Source organism: Tachysurus fulvidraco, chromosome 12 (genome assembly GCF_022655615.1).
Source record: "Tachysurus fulvidraco isolate hzauxx_2018 chromosome 12, HZAU_PFXX_2.0, whole genome shotgun sequence".
In the NCBI taxonomy this organism is placed as follows: domain Eukaryota; kingdom Metazoa; phylum Chordata; class Actinopteri; order Siluriformes; family Bagridae; genus Tachysurus; species Tachysurus fulvidraco.
In genome coordinates, this window is record NC_062529.1 from 25671420 (window position 1) to 25686419 (window position 15000).

At 44.1% G+C, this 15000-nt stretch overlaps 2 protein-coding genes across 6 annotated transcripts in view; both read left to right on the forward strand.

Moving 5' to 3' along the window:
* Positions 1-3924, forward strand: part of LOC113641410 (serine protease HTRA1A-like) — an 18372-nt gene extending 14448 nt beyond the window's left edge. The window contains exons 6-9 of one of the 2 annotated variants that reach the window (XM_027144074.2): positions 740-854; positions 960-1017; positions 1268-1363; positions 3489-3922. In XM_027144074.2, the coding sequence (XP_026999875.2) occupies positions 740-854; positions 960-1017; positions 1268-1363; positions 3489-3657 (438 nt within the window). In that variant the 3' untranslated portion in view covers positions 3658-3922. Of the gene's footprint in view, positions 1-739; positions 1018-1267; positions 1364-3488 lie in introns of both variants that reach the window. The other variant, XM_027144072.2, reaches the window with a different exon arrangement.
* An 8714-nt stretch (positions 3925-12638) lies between these two features.
* LOC113641437 (wings apart-like protein homolog) overlaps positions 12639-15000 on the forward strand; it is a 19088-nt gene continuing 16726 nt past the window's right edge. For all 4 annotated transcript variants that reach the window (XM_027144112.2, XM_027144115.2, XM_027144114.2 and 1 more), the window contains exon 1: positions 12639-12871. The gene's annotated coding sequence lies outside the window, so the exon portion shown is untranslated. The remainder of the gene's footprint in view (positions 12872-15000) is intronic.

The following is a 15000-nucleotide window of genomic DNA, read 5'->3' on the forward strand; positions in this document are numbered from 1 at the left end:
AGACAGACAGACAGCTATCAAAGAGAGACAGACAGCTATCAAAGACAGACAGACAGCTATCACAGACAGACAGACAGCTATCACAGACAGTCAGTCAGCTATCACAGACAGTTAGATATAAAAAACATAGGCGTATCACAGACAGACAGACAGACGGTTATCACAGACAGACAGACAGCTATCACAGACAGACAGACAGCTATCACAGACAGACAGACAGCTATAGCTATCACAGACAGACAGACAGCTATCACAGACAGACAGACAGCTATCACAGACAGTCAGATATCAAAAACATAGGCGTATCACATACAGACAGACAGACGGTTATCACAGACAGACAGTTATCAACTAATAGTTGTACAGTATTGCATACATACAGACAGACAGACAGACAGCTATCACAGACAGACAGACAGTTATTAAACACAGATATATAACAGTCAGAAAAGCATCAGACAAAGGCAGCTGTTAGGCAGAAAGACAGACAGTTTAGTAAAGCAGTAAGAAACATGTGACTGTACAGATGGTGAGAGAAAGTTTACATAAGAAAGCAGGAAATAAGGAACAGGTGACGCTAACGAGAAAACAAGAACAATAACTTATGACCATATAAGGAAACTTCAAAGCCTGGAAGCTGGAAGAAGGTGGGCAGCATGCGGAAGGCCAAAAGGGTCAGAGCGGCATGGTGAGTGTAAATATGTACTTATAGGGTGTATGAGTGTACTGTGATCTACAGGACGGAGAAGTGATCGGAATAAACACTCTGAAGGTGACGGCAGGGATCTCCTTCGCCATTCCATCTGACAAGATCAGAGAATTTCTCACCGAGTCGTACGACAGACAGGCCAGAGGTCACAAAACTCAAACACATGCTGCATACCATGAGAAAAACAACAGCTTTTATCCACAACATGGCTTGTTTTGTCAGGGAATTAAAACGAGGTGGTGTTTTACAGGTCGAGTAACAGCTAAGAAGAAATACATCGGGATTCGAATGATGTCACTGACGCCCGGGTGAGTGGATACGCAGTGTTATTGATTTATTTATTTATTCATTTATAAAAACATTCGCTTGAATATCCAATCGACATATTCATGCACCGGCTAATGTACAAACACAAAGATAGTTTTTATTATTTTTCATGAGCACCAAACTACATTCACCACACATTACTTTACAGTTAGCAAGAATTATTAGCTACTACGCTAATCCTTTAACAGCTGTTACGTAATGCCACATAACATGACGCTATCCTCTCCTCAGGCTCATGAAGGAGCTGAAAGAGAAGCTGGGCGATTTTCCTGACGTCACGTCCGGCGCTTACGTGGTCGAGGTCATCTCCAGAACTCCAGCAGCAGTGTGAGTGATGAGAAAACTCCAACTCCCGTAACGCCGAGCTGCTTCACCGTATTTGATAAAACACGTTACCGACTTTTTTTTATGACACATATATATAAAATATTTCACTATAAATTCAGAGTGGAGAAAACAGCAAGCATTTAGTGTATAAGCTCATGTTCAGAGTTTTGCTAAATTTAGCATTTTTGCTAATATTCCGAGTTTTTTTGAAATTTAGACTGTAGCTAGTATTGATGTTTTTGCCAAGCTACAGATTATGTTGTTGATAGCTTTACATCTTAGCAGAACTGAAAGAGAACAAAAAGCTAAATCTCATTTACTGAATAAATACATTTATATATTAGAATTGTGTGAAAAATTATAGCAGTTGCGTGGCAGTAGTCAAGTCGAGTTGAGGGGGTCACGGTGGCTTAGTGGTTAGCAGGTTCGCCTCACACCTCCAGGGTTGGCGGTTCGATTCCCGCCTCCGCCTCGTGTGTGTGGAGTTTGCATGTTCTCCCCGTGCCTCGGGGGTTTCCTCCGGGTACTCCGGTTTCCTCCCCCGGTCCAAAGACATGCATGGTAGGTTGATTGGCATCTCTGGAAAATTGTCCGTAGTGTGTGAGTGTGTGTGTGAGTGAATGAGAGTGTGTGTGTGTGCCCTGTGATGGGTTGGCACTCCGTCCAGGGTGTATCCTGCCTCGATGCCCGATGACGCCTGAGATAGGCACAGGCTCCCCGTGACCTGAGAAGTTTGGATAAGCGGTAGGAAATGAATGAATGAATGCATGAATGAATGAATGAATGAATGAAAGAAAAAAGCGTTGAAACTGTTTCAAAACTTTTCCTGCTTAAGAAAGTTTTGACTTTAGCTAACCTGCGAATGTGCAGTAACTATGGTGTTGATTTGTACCGAGGTTAATAGAAACCTAGAATACTTTTTCCTGCTGTTCAGCTTTCTAACACTATCTAGTGGTAAACGTTCAGGTTATTGCTAATGTTTATATTAATACAGGAATTGAGATGTACTTTTTCCTCATGTTTTTTTTTTTAAAATCATTTTCAGATTAAATTTTGCTAATATTAAACGTTTTTGTTCATTTACAGTTAAATTGTTAAAAACCTCTACACTAAAAACTTAAACTTCTCCACAGAGAGAAACGTAGCTAACTGAGCAGCGTTTTCTTCTGAACAGCTAGCTTGCTAAGCAGCCGCTAAACTAGCCTTCGGTCCAATAAAAAGACAAATAAAAGAGAAATAAAAATCAGCATGAATTCATTAGTGTTGCAGATGATGGTATATTTCATGGCTCCTTGTATATGTTAGTCTGCCATGTTGAAGAAGTAAAGGACCGGATTAGCGCTGTGCTGGGGTAACACAAGTGCCCTTAATCTGAGGGTTAGTGAATAAAGGGAGATCAAATGCAGTATTGGAACACAGCCAGTGTCATTTTATTGGCTTCAGACTGCATGAGAGATGTTATCTTTGGCACCACCACACCGCACATGTTTCCCATTTTTATTACACTCCTACCTCAGTAGCTAGCACACACACACACACACACACACACACACACACACACACACACACACACACACACACACACACATCCTCTCTGACCCACATTTATTCATGCTTAAAGAATCCTCCAGCTCATTATTTTGTGACCACAATTTACGTGTGTGTGTGGTGTGTGGTGTGTGTGTGTGTGTGTGTGTGTGTGTGTGTGTGTGTGTGTGTGTGTGTGTGTGTGTGTGCGTGTGTTTACCATTTAGTCTTTATTATTCTTAATCCTTTTCACTTAAGTTCTACAACCTCAGCCCTCAGGATCACACTGAACTCCAGTGTAACTGTTAGCGTAATAAAGCATGAGGTGATGACCTGCTTGTACACACACACACACACACACACACACACACACACACACACACACACACACACACACACACACACACACACACACACTTCAGGATGGTGGTGCAGCACCGGGACTCAGTGACGGATCAAACACGGCTACATCAGTCTGTAACATCAGTCAACACACAGACGTGTTCACTGTGACAAACCTGTGATAAGACTTAACTTTAATATAATCATCTTTTACGTCTCTTATCTTTTAACACCCCCCCCCCCCCTGTGTGTGTAGAGGAGGAGTGAAGGAGAGTGACATCATCATCTCGGTTAACGGCGTACAGATTTCCTCGTCTGCTGATGTCAGTGCTGTAGTTAACACGCACTCCGTGTTGAACATCATCGTTCGCCGTGGTAATGAGGACGTCCCTCTCACGGTTGTTCCCATGGAGATCGACCCTTGACCTCGACCCTCCATCCGAGATGAGACGAGTCACCGATGACGGTGAAGCTCCGCTTTAAAATGCATGATGAGATGCAAGATTTTATTTTCTTTTATAGTATTTGTTTAAAAAGTGTTGAATTAAAACATTATTATTGTTTATGGTTTAATAATAAAACTTTTAATACTTTAGATACTGTTGTGTTTTGTTTTTTTTAAGATAAATGGAATATTAATTAAAAAAAGAATTCTCTGCCTGAGCACATGGAACTTTTTGCTGGATTTTACACAGTTTTTTTTTTTTAAATAAGTTGAATTTTGTCTGATGTATTTAAATATTTTTGCTTATTATTTGTCTTATTAAAAAGTTAAATACTGAGCTGGATTGTGTGTTTTTTTTATTTGGAACAGATTTTTTTTTACTTTGAGTCAATAATATTTTAATAATAATAGAATATAATAATAAAAATAACAATGATATAATAAAATAGTATAATAATGATAATAATAACAATGATATAATATAGTATAATAGAATATAATAATCAAAAAAGAATATAATAATATAATTATACTATAATAATAATAATTTATTGTTATTATTATTTATAATATTATATTATAATATAATACTGTCACGATGTGACACGGTGAGACACAGGCGATTGAGGATCCAAATGCAGTTTTAAAGGTTTTTACTAAACAAGACACAAACAAACAGGCAGGCAACGCGGAACAAACAGGAAACGGGAACACGGACATGCACACACCAACACCAAAAACGACCAACCACATTGAAGTGAACAGACAGAGTATATATGGAGAACGAGAACCAATCACAAAACAGAGACAGACAAGGACTAAGACAAAACACCTGGGGAAGAGAATGAATGTAATTAGTGTCCATGGTAACAGATAGGTGGGCGGTGTCAACAATTAACATCAGGGAGAGACGGCAGACAGAAACAAGGGGAAAACACAGACAGACACATTACAGAGCCCCCCCCCTACGAGCGGCTTCCAGACGCTCCCAAGTCCACAAAACCCAGTTCAGGCGGGTGGCGCGAAGGCGCAACCAGGGTGGGAGGGCGGGTCGGGTTCGTATAGTGGTGGCGCCCGCCGAGCAGGAGGCCGGGGTTGCGCCGGCAGAGCCGGAGGCCAGGGCGGCGCCGGCAGAGCAGGAGGCCAGGGCGGCGCCGGCAGAGCAGGAGGCCAGGGCGGCGCCGGGAGAACAGGAGGCCAGGGCGGCGCCGGGAGAACAGGAGGCCAGGGCGGCGCCGGAGGCAGAGCCAGAGACCAGAGCAGGACCGGAGACCAGGGCGGTGCTGGAGGCGGAGCCAGAGACCAGAGCAGGACCGGAGACCAGGGCGGTGCTGGAGGCGGAGCCAGAGACCAGAGCAGGACCGGAGACCAGGGCGGTGCTGGAGGCGGAGCCAGAGACCAGAGCAGGACCGGAGACCAGGGCGGTGCTGGAGGCGGAGCCAGAGACCAGAGCAGGACCGGAGACCAGGGTGGTGCTGGAGGCGGAGCCGGAGGCCAGAGCAGGACCAGAGCCCAGGGTGGTGCTGGAGGCGGAGCCAGAGACCAGAGCAGGACCGGAGACCAGGGTGGTGCTGGAGGCGGAGCCAGAGACCAGAGAAGGACCGGAGACCAGGGTGGTGGCTGGAGGCGGAGCCAGAGACCAGAGCAGGACCGGGGACCAGGGTGGTGCTGGAGGCGGAGCCAGAGACCGGAACGGAGTTGGCAGCCAGGGTGGTGCTTTGGGCCTATGAACAGGGACAGGAGGTAGAAGGGCTGGCAAGTCCAGTGAAGCAAAACACAGGAAAACAGAAACATGCATAGGTTCAGGCCAGGCAGAGAGTTCAGGTAGTTTGGGTGTCATGATGGCGTCCTCTGACTCAGTCATTTCGGTCGACCCGGCCGATTCGGCTGGTTCCGTCAGCTCGGCCGGTTCCGTCGACCCGGTCGGTTCGGCAGGTTCCTTCGGCCCGGTCGGTTCCGTCGACCCGGTCGGTCCGGTCGGTTCCGTCGACCCGGTCGGTTCGGCAGGTTCCGTCGACCCGGTCGGTTCCGTCGACCCGGTCGGTTCGGCAGGTTCCGTCGAACCGGTCGGTTCGGCAGATTCCATCGACCCGGTCGGTTCCGGCGACCCGGCTGGTTCCGGCGACCCGGCTGGTCCAGCTGGCGGCTTAGGGATGCCGGCCGCCCGAGCCGACCTCATCGGGGTATCCGCCAGTTTGGAGACCAGCCAGTTAGCACGGACCTCAGCCGAGCTCGCCGGTACGGTAGCCATGGGAACTGGCTCAATCACGGATGTGCACGGGACTGGTCTGGGCGGAGGCCCTGTGGAGCATTCGGGCGTCCGTGGCTGATTCCACTCTGTGGCCCACGGATCCCGATGCTTGCTGCCCCCCCCCAAAAAATACTTACGGCCGGCTTCCGTCTCTACAGTGTTCACGCTCAGCGTGGACCCGTCCAGGAGCAACGCCAAGTTGACGAACTCCGAGAATGTCTTTATTTCTCTGGTAGACGGCATCAAATACCGCAGGATCTCCCTTAGTCCGTGCTTAAAAATGTCTTTGAGCGCCTTCTCATCGAAATTGACCTCGCTGCACAGGTCCAAGAATACCTCCGTGTACTCCTCAACTGGGGCGTCCTCCTGACGTAGGCAGAACAGGAGTTCTGCTGGATCCATTGGAGGTTGGTCGTTCTGTCACGATGTGACACGGTGAGACACAGGCGATTGAGGATCCAAATGCAGTTTTAAAGGTTTTTACTAAACAAGACACAAACAAACAGGCAGGCAACGCGGAACAAACAGGAAACGGGAACATGGACATGCACACACCAACACCAAAAACGACCAACCACATTGAAGTGAACAGACAGAGTATATATGGAGAACGAGAACCAATCACAAAACAGAGACAGACAAGGACTAAGACAAAACACCTGGGGAAGAGAATGAATGTAATTAGTGTCCATGGTAACAGATAGGTGGGCGGTGTCAACAATTAACATCAGGGAGAGACGGCAGACAGAAACAAGGGGAAAACACAGACAGACACATTACAAATACATTATATTATATTATATTGTCAGGGAGCACCCTGCTTCTTCTCCCGTGTACGCCCCAGTTTTCAGCTCCAGGTGAATCTATACATTGAGATGCAACCACAGCGATTCCCCACCGAACAATCCAAGGTAGTGTTCTTCATTTCCCTCCTCTTCTGGGCACAATCGCTGTGGGATGCCGCTAGCCCGGCTACACAATCTTACGTGGGTTCACCACGCACTTCCTGGAAGAGTTTTGCGCCTCCTCCGGCGTCCTCATTGCGGCCGACCAGCTGCTCAGCTTACGTTAGGGGAACGACAGCATTACGGATTACAGCCTCCGTTTCTGCACCCTGGCGGCATCTTGTGGCTGGAATGAGTCAGCGCTGCTCAGCATTTATTGGCTGGGATTGAATCCAGAGATCAAGCAGGCCATGGCGGTGCATGAGGATACAGTGGGGCTGGAGAGCTTCATCCAGAAATCCATCGGGCTCTCTCAGCGCCTGGCCGCCTGCCATCCCGCTCCCACTTTTACTCAACGGGAGCTCTGCAAGGGGCAATGGCTGCCCCGGATGTCGAACCCAGGCAGCTGGGCTCCTAGAGACTGTCCCGGAGAGAAAGAAACCACCGCCTGGCCACGGGGAGATGCCTGTACTGCGGATCACAGGGACACTCCATCACTCGGTGAACCCCTGCTCAGCTCCACCCATGTGCTTTCTTCTCCCCCAAGCTCTCCGCAGCTGAACAGAACTACGACATCGGCAACTGTGAGCTTCTGGCCATCAAGCTGGCCCTGGATGAATGGAGACACTGGCTGGAGGGAGCCGATCACCCGTTCACCGTGGTCACTGATCACAAGAACCTCCAGTACTTACAACAGGCGCGGAGACTCAACCCCCGACAGGCACGCTGGGCCCTCTTTTTCACCAGGTTCTGGTTCCACATCACCGGCAAGGCCGATGCCCTATCCCGGATGTATGGGCCGGACGAACCCAGTGACCCGGAACCCATCCTTCCTCCGGCGCTCATCCTGGGGCCCATCGTTTGGGAGAGATTCGCAAGATTCGCACAGCATCGCTCCACGAGTCCATGCCTGTGGGGTGCCCGGAAGGACGTGTCTTCGTCCCAACCTCCTGCCGACGCGGCCTCATCAGATCAGTCCACGAGGGACCGGGCACAAGCCACCCGGGTGGAAAGTGGTCCAGCTCGTCCAAGCGCAATACTGGTGGCCAGGCATGATGGAGGAGGTCACACGGTACATGCAGGAATGCCCCACCTGCGCCATCTCCAAGGTCCCGCGCCACCTGCCCGTGGGCAAGCTAATGCCGCTCCCTGTCCCTCAGCGTCCCTGGTCTCACCTGGGAATCGATTTCGTGACGGATTTGCCCCGGTCGGAGGGCCACACCTGCATCCTGGTGGTGGTAGACTGATTCTCTAAGGCCTGCCGCTTCATTCCCATGAAGAGCCTGCCGACTGCCCTCAAGACAGTGGAAGCCCTGTTCCATCATGTCTTCTGGAACTTCGGACTCCCCGAGGAGATTGTCTCAGATAGAGGGCCTCAGTTCACGTCTCGGGTCTGGAGAGCGTTCTTCAAACTCCTGGGGGTGTCCGTGAACCTAACATCAGGATACCACCCGCAGTTCAACGGTCAGGCCAAGAGAAAGATCCAGGAACTGAGCAGTTATTTGAGAACCTACTGCGGCCAGGATCAAGGGGAGTGGTGTCGGTTTCTGCCGTGGGCCGAGTATGTCCAGAACTCACTCCGCCAGGACACTACAGGACTCACCCCTTTTCAGTGTGTGTTGGGGTTCCAACCGCCCCTGTTCCCTTGGTCGGACACCTAGCAACATGCCTGCAGTCAATTCCTGGTTCCGGGTGAGTAGTAGTGTTTGGGAGTCTGCACACACCCAGCTGCATCGAGGCCTCCGCAACACCCGCCGACACGCCAACACATGGCGTCTGGAATCGCTGCGCTTGCGTTCCGGGGACCTGGTGGGGCTAGCCACCAAGGAACTGAAGCTGAAGTTGCCCTGTCACAAGTTGAACCCTCGTTTCATTTGGCCCTTCAAAACAACGGTCAACGACATGTCCTACCGGCTAGAACTGCCACCAAGGTACCGCATTCACCCTACCTTCTATGTGTCCCTGCTCAAATCTTGTGCCTCTCCTGCCTCTCGCCCCTCAGGTGGCCCCGCGGCACCCGCACAGCCAGAAATCATGGACCAGCCCGGTATCTATGCGGTGATGAAGGTTCTGTATTCTAGGCGGCGCAGGGGTGGCCTGAGTACCTGGTGGACTGGGAGGGGTATAGTCCAGAAGAGTGGTCATGGGTGGCTCAGCGAAATGTGCTGGATCTGGTGCTGCTGGTGGAGTTCCATGCTTCACATCCACGCTGCTCGGCGCCCTGGGCGAGTAGCTGGCCTCGTCGCCGGGTCAGGGCGTCTGGTGCCGCCCCTGGGGAAGGGGGTGGTGTCAGGGAGCACCCTGCTTCTTCTCCCGTGTAAGCCCCACCCGCTCAGAGCTCATCGCCAACGTACTGATCTCGCACACCTGCTCCTCATTACACTTGCCTATATAAGCACTGCATTCACTCCACTCCAGTGTCCGTTATTGTTTTCAGTGCAGTGTGTTTTCTCTGCCTTCCTGTTCATTAAACTCTGTTTTGCTGGTGCTTCGGCTTTCGCCTCCATCACTTCGCCTAACATATGTTATATTATATTATATTATATTATATTATATTATATTATATTATATTATATTATATTATATTATATTATATTATATTATTGCTACAGGTAAGACCAGACATCTTGAAACTATCTAAAAATGTGTTCATTTGTTTGTTTGTTTTTGCCACAGAATCCTTTTGTTTATTTCTTGTATATGTGTTAAAGCTCCAGGTGAAATAAGACTATAGTTTAAAGTACAGATGGTTAAGTATAATTAATCAGAGACAATGTTCTGTCTTACAAGACAAATAACAAGGATTTTCATGAAAAATAGAATTACAGAAAAATAGAAATTTCATTTGATCTGTTATTTGTATTTTTTTGGTGATTCTGTTGTTTTCTGATGGATTTTACAGAATTATATGCAGATTGTTTGATATATAAAGTGACACTGTGTGTGTCACTTATTACTATTAATATTTATTATAGGCATTATTGAGGCATTAATACCAACACTGAGCTTTTTAGTTCTGTTACCAAATCACAAATCCTACTGTGGACAGTAAAGTGTTTTACAGACAGCAGCCATCTAGCGGTCATAACCAGAACTGCAACATCACACTGAAATTGCTCGTTAAAGCTCTTTTCTTTTAGATTCTTTATTTCATTTCAAAGCAGCTCCAAGTGCATCAAAGTAAATATGACAAAAGGAGCAAAAAAATATAATTTAATTAGAATTATCTGAATTTCCTTAAAGTAAATGACATTAAAGTTAGGGTTACAAATAACCGTAATAACATTAGAATGACTGATAATAAGTCAGAGCAGAGATGGGGGACTCGAGTCATATGACTTAAGTCACAAATTTGAGACTTGAGACTTGCTTGACAAATATTAAAAAAGACTCGACTTGACTTTGACTTGACATTCATGACTCGAGTCTTGACTCAGACATAGTTAAATGACTCAGAGACTCAGGGACCCGACTTGATAGCTCTTTTCCCCATACTTACAAGACGGACAGAGGGTACAACGGAATGAGTGGAAGAGGAGGATCTAAGAGTGCGAGTTAATGTTGGAGTATGGAGAAGATCGAGAAGATAGGAAGGTGCAAGATTGTGGATAGCTTTAAATGTTAGAAGAGTTTTATACATTATACGGAAAATAATGGGAAGCCACTGTAGCTGTTCCAGAACAGGTGTAATATGATGGATAGAGGAAGTATGAGTGATAATGCGGGCAGAAGAATTTTGAAGGAGTTGCAGATTATGAAGGGTTTGTGAGGAAGCCCAATAAGAAGGGACTTACAATAATCAAGCCCGCAGGTTACTAGACTGTGGATAATAGTGGTGGTTGATTGAGTCGTGAGAAAGGAACGAAGCCTATTGATATTCGAAAGGTGAAAGTATGCAGCCCGAGTAACATTATTTACAAGTAAAAAAAGTTTACCATCAAAGATGACACCAAGACTCTTAACCTGAGATGAGGGAGCTATGAGAGATTCATCAATGGAAATAAGAAAATTTTAAAATTTGTTAAGCACAGATTTTGTGTCTATAATGAGAAATTCTGCTTTATTACTATGTAGTTTAAGAAAGTTTGCAGAAAACCATGATTTTATGTCGATGAGACAATCAGTAAGAGCAGATGGTGGGAGTTTGGAATGTGGTTTCGTAGAAAGGTAGAGCTGGGTGTCAGCAGCATAGCGATGAAAACTTAACCTAATGTTTATGGAAATATGTCCAAGGGGTAAAAGGTAATTAATAAATAACAAGGGGCCCAGGACAGAGCCCTGGGGTACACCAGTGGTAACGGAAACTACCGAAGAGGTGAATGATTTTAGTTGAACAAACTGTGCGATCAGAGTCACGCATTGTGAGTGACAGTCACACATTTGGGGTCTTTTCTCATGCTCTCCTGCCACACATCGTATTTCTCACACAGAAAACGTTTTGACTATTTATCATATATTTAATAAGCTGCAGCGGCCAAAATGTATCAGTCGCACCGCTGTCTCTATGGAACCGGACAGGAATAAAGTGCGTCTCCCCTGGAGTTCTTAGTTGAGCCTGACACTTATCAACCAATCAAAAAAATCAGAAAATAGCACTATTGTAACTTGGTAAAATTTAATGCAACAAGCAATGAAAAAAAATATACATATTCATTAGTGAGGGTATTTACGATGGTGGGTTTGAACAAAAGCTCAACAGGAAACAGCTTGTCTCTGGACGGGACATTGTCCTCAATCATGACCCTAAAAATGTCTGGGCTTGTGCTGGACTGTTTTATATGGGAGCAACATTATACATGATAAAGGAGTCTAAAAAGGCAACAAACACTTACAATAAACACCACCAGTCATAATATCTCTCTCTCTCTCTCTCTCTCTCTCTCTCTCTCTCTCTCTCACTCACACACACACACACACACACACACACACACACACACACACACACACACACACACACACACACACACACAAACAAACACACACATTAATGCAAGTAGTATTTGGAAATCGAACAAATACTTAGTATTTGGTTAAAATGTGTTCAGTGATCCCGGTGAAACAGGATTTTATTTTTTTATTTTTTGGGGGTGGGGGGTTTGCTGGGGGTTGGAAATGTCCCTCTTGCCTGTCTTCAAAACTGGAGAGCCCTGGAGAGATATGAATGAAACCATTTCAAAGGTGTGTTGGTGATGCCAATAGTGGAAAACCTGTCTAAAAGAATATTGTGGGAAATTGTACCAAAAGCTGCGCTCAGATCAAGCGGCAGGAGGACGGATAGTAGACCAGAATCAGCTGCTATAAACAAATCATTTGTAATTTTTAATAGAACCGTTTCAGTGCTAAGAAATGGGTGAAAACCAGATTGGAATTGTTTATATAATGAATATGAAGTCGAGAAGCAACAACTGTAAGCTGTAAAAACTGTAAAAATGTAAGAATTAAAAACAATGTTACTGACATTTTATAATACTGACTGTAAAATGTAAAGCAGGGGATTATTTTGTAGTCTGTTATAAAGAACTACATATCCAATAAAGCAACAGAGTCATTTAACCAATCACACGCCGCAGTTTTATCCGGGTACTGTTTCATCTCTCAGCCAATCGCCACAAGGCAAACGTGACTACATCAAAAGTAATTTTTATAATTTAATAAATTTGTGATTTGTCAAATAAACGAAACGAATCGATTTATTATTTAGATGATTTAATTTTTCAGTTGTAATTAATAATCTGAAAGTAGCGTTTTGGGATGACGTCTATCCGGTTAGTCAGTCGTGAGTCCGGAAGAGGCGGGGATTATTTTTCATGGCGCGTCATAGTGGAGCGGATGCAGCTTATAAACAGATAATAAATAATTATAATGAAATATAATCATATGTAATATGCGCTGGTTTTATTAGTGTGAGTTGTGTAGATTTACTTTATATAATATTGAGCTGTAGAGCGGCGGGTGTGTTGGAGCGGATTAGCCGGTTAACACCGAGCAGCAGGCCTGAGGTGAGACACTGAGCTTTAAAGACACTGTTATACACACACACACACACACACACACACACACACACACACACACACACACACACACACACACACACACACACACACACACACACACAGACAGAATTTTTAAGTCACTGTTTTTAAGTCACTGTTTTTAAGTCACTGTTATACACACACACTCACACAAAAACACTGAGCTTTAAAGTCACTGTTATACACACACACACACACACACACACACACACACACACACACACACACACACACACTGAGCTTTAAAGTCGCTATTATAAACTTCTCACTGTTTCTACACTGATTAATGTCACTGTGTTTACACGACTAATGCTAACAGGTAATGCTAATGCTAACAGTTTACCTCAGGATCACAATAAACTTCATTTATTATCATTGTTTTATTGTATTACAACTGAGGTGTTTGCAAAGTCCTGCACACTAATGTGTAGTGTTTACTAATGTGTAGTGTTTTTACTAATGTGTAGTGTTTTTACTAATATGTAGTGTTTACTTTACTAATGTGTAGTGTTTACTAATGTGTAGTGTTTACTAATGTGTAGTGTTTACTTTACTAATGTGTAGTGTTTACTTTACTAATGTGTAGTGTTTACTAATGTGTAGTGTTTACTTTACTAATGTGTAGTGTTTACTTTACTAATGTGTAGTGTTTACTTTACTAATGTGTAGTGTTTACTTTACTAATGTGTAGTGTTTACTTTACTAAAGTGGAGTGTATACTAATCTGAAGTGTATACTTTACTAAAGTGTAGTGTATACTTTACTAATGTGTAGTGTTTACTATACTAATGTGTAGTGTTTACTAATGTGGAGTGTTTACTTTACTAATGTGTAGTGTTTACTTTACTAAAGTGGAGTGTTTACTTTACTAATATGTAGTGTTTACGTTACTAATGTGGAGTGTTTACTAATATGGAGTGTTTACTTTACTAATGTGGAGTGTTTACTAATGTGGAGTGTTTCATTTACTAATGTGGAGTGTTTACTAATGTGGAGTGTTTACGTTACTAATGTGGAGTGTTTACTAATGTGGAGTGTTTACTTTACTAATGTGGAGTGTTTACTAATGTGTAGTGTTTACTTTACTAATGTGTAGTGTTTACTTTACTCATGTGTAGTGTTTACTAATGTGTAGTGTTTACTAATGTGTAGTGTTTACTTTACTAATGTGGAGTGTTTACTAATATGTAGTGTTTACTTTACTAATGTGGAGTGTTTACTCTACTAATGTGGAGTGTTTACTTTACTAATGTGTAGTGTTTACTAATGTGGAGTGTTTACTATACTAATGTGTAGTGTTTACTTTACTAATGTGTAGTGTTTACTAATGTGTAGTGTTTACTTTACTAATGTGTAGTGTTTACTTTACTAATGTGTAGTGTTTACTTTACTAATGTGTAGTGTTTACTAATGTGGAGTGTTTACTACTGTGTAGTGTTTACTAATGTGTGGTGTTTACTAATGTGTAGTGTTTACTAATGTGGAGTTTTTACTTTACTAATGTGTAGTGTTTACTTTACTCATGTGTAGTGTTTACTAATGTGTAGTGTTTACTAATGTGTAGTGTTTACTTTACTAATGTGGAGTGTTTACTAATATGTAGTGTTTACTTTACTAATGTGGAGTGTTTACGTTACTAATGTGGAGTGTTTACTCTACTAATGTGGAGTGTTTACTTTACTAATGTGGAGTGTTTACTAATGTGTAGTGTTTACTTTACTAATGTGGAGTGTTTACTAATGTGTAGTGTTTACTTTACTAATGTGTAGTGTTTACTAATGTGTAGTGTTTACTAATGTGGAGTGTTTACTAATGTGGAGTGTTTACTTTACTAATATGTAGTGTTTACGTTACTAATGTGGAGTGTTTACTAATGTGGAGTGTTTACTTTACTAATGTGGAGTGTTTACTTTACTAATGTGTAGTGTTTACTTTACTAATGTGTAGTGTTTACTTTACTAATGTGGAGTGTTTACTTTACTAATATGTAGTGTTTACGTTACTAATGTGGAGTGTTTACTAATATGGAGTGTTTACTAATGTGGAGTGTTTACTAATGTGGAGTGTTTACTAATGTGTAGTGTTTACTTTACTAA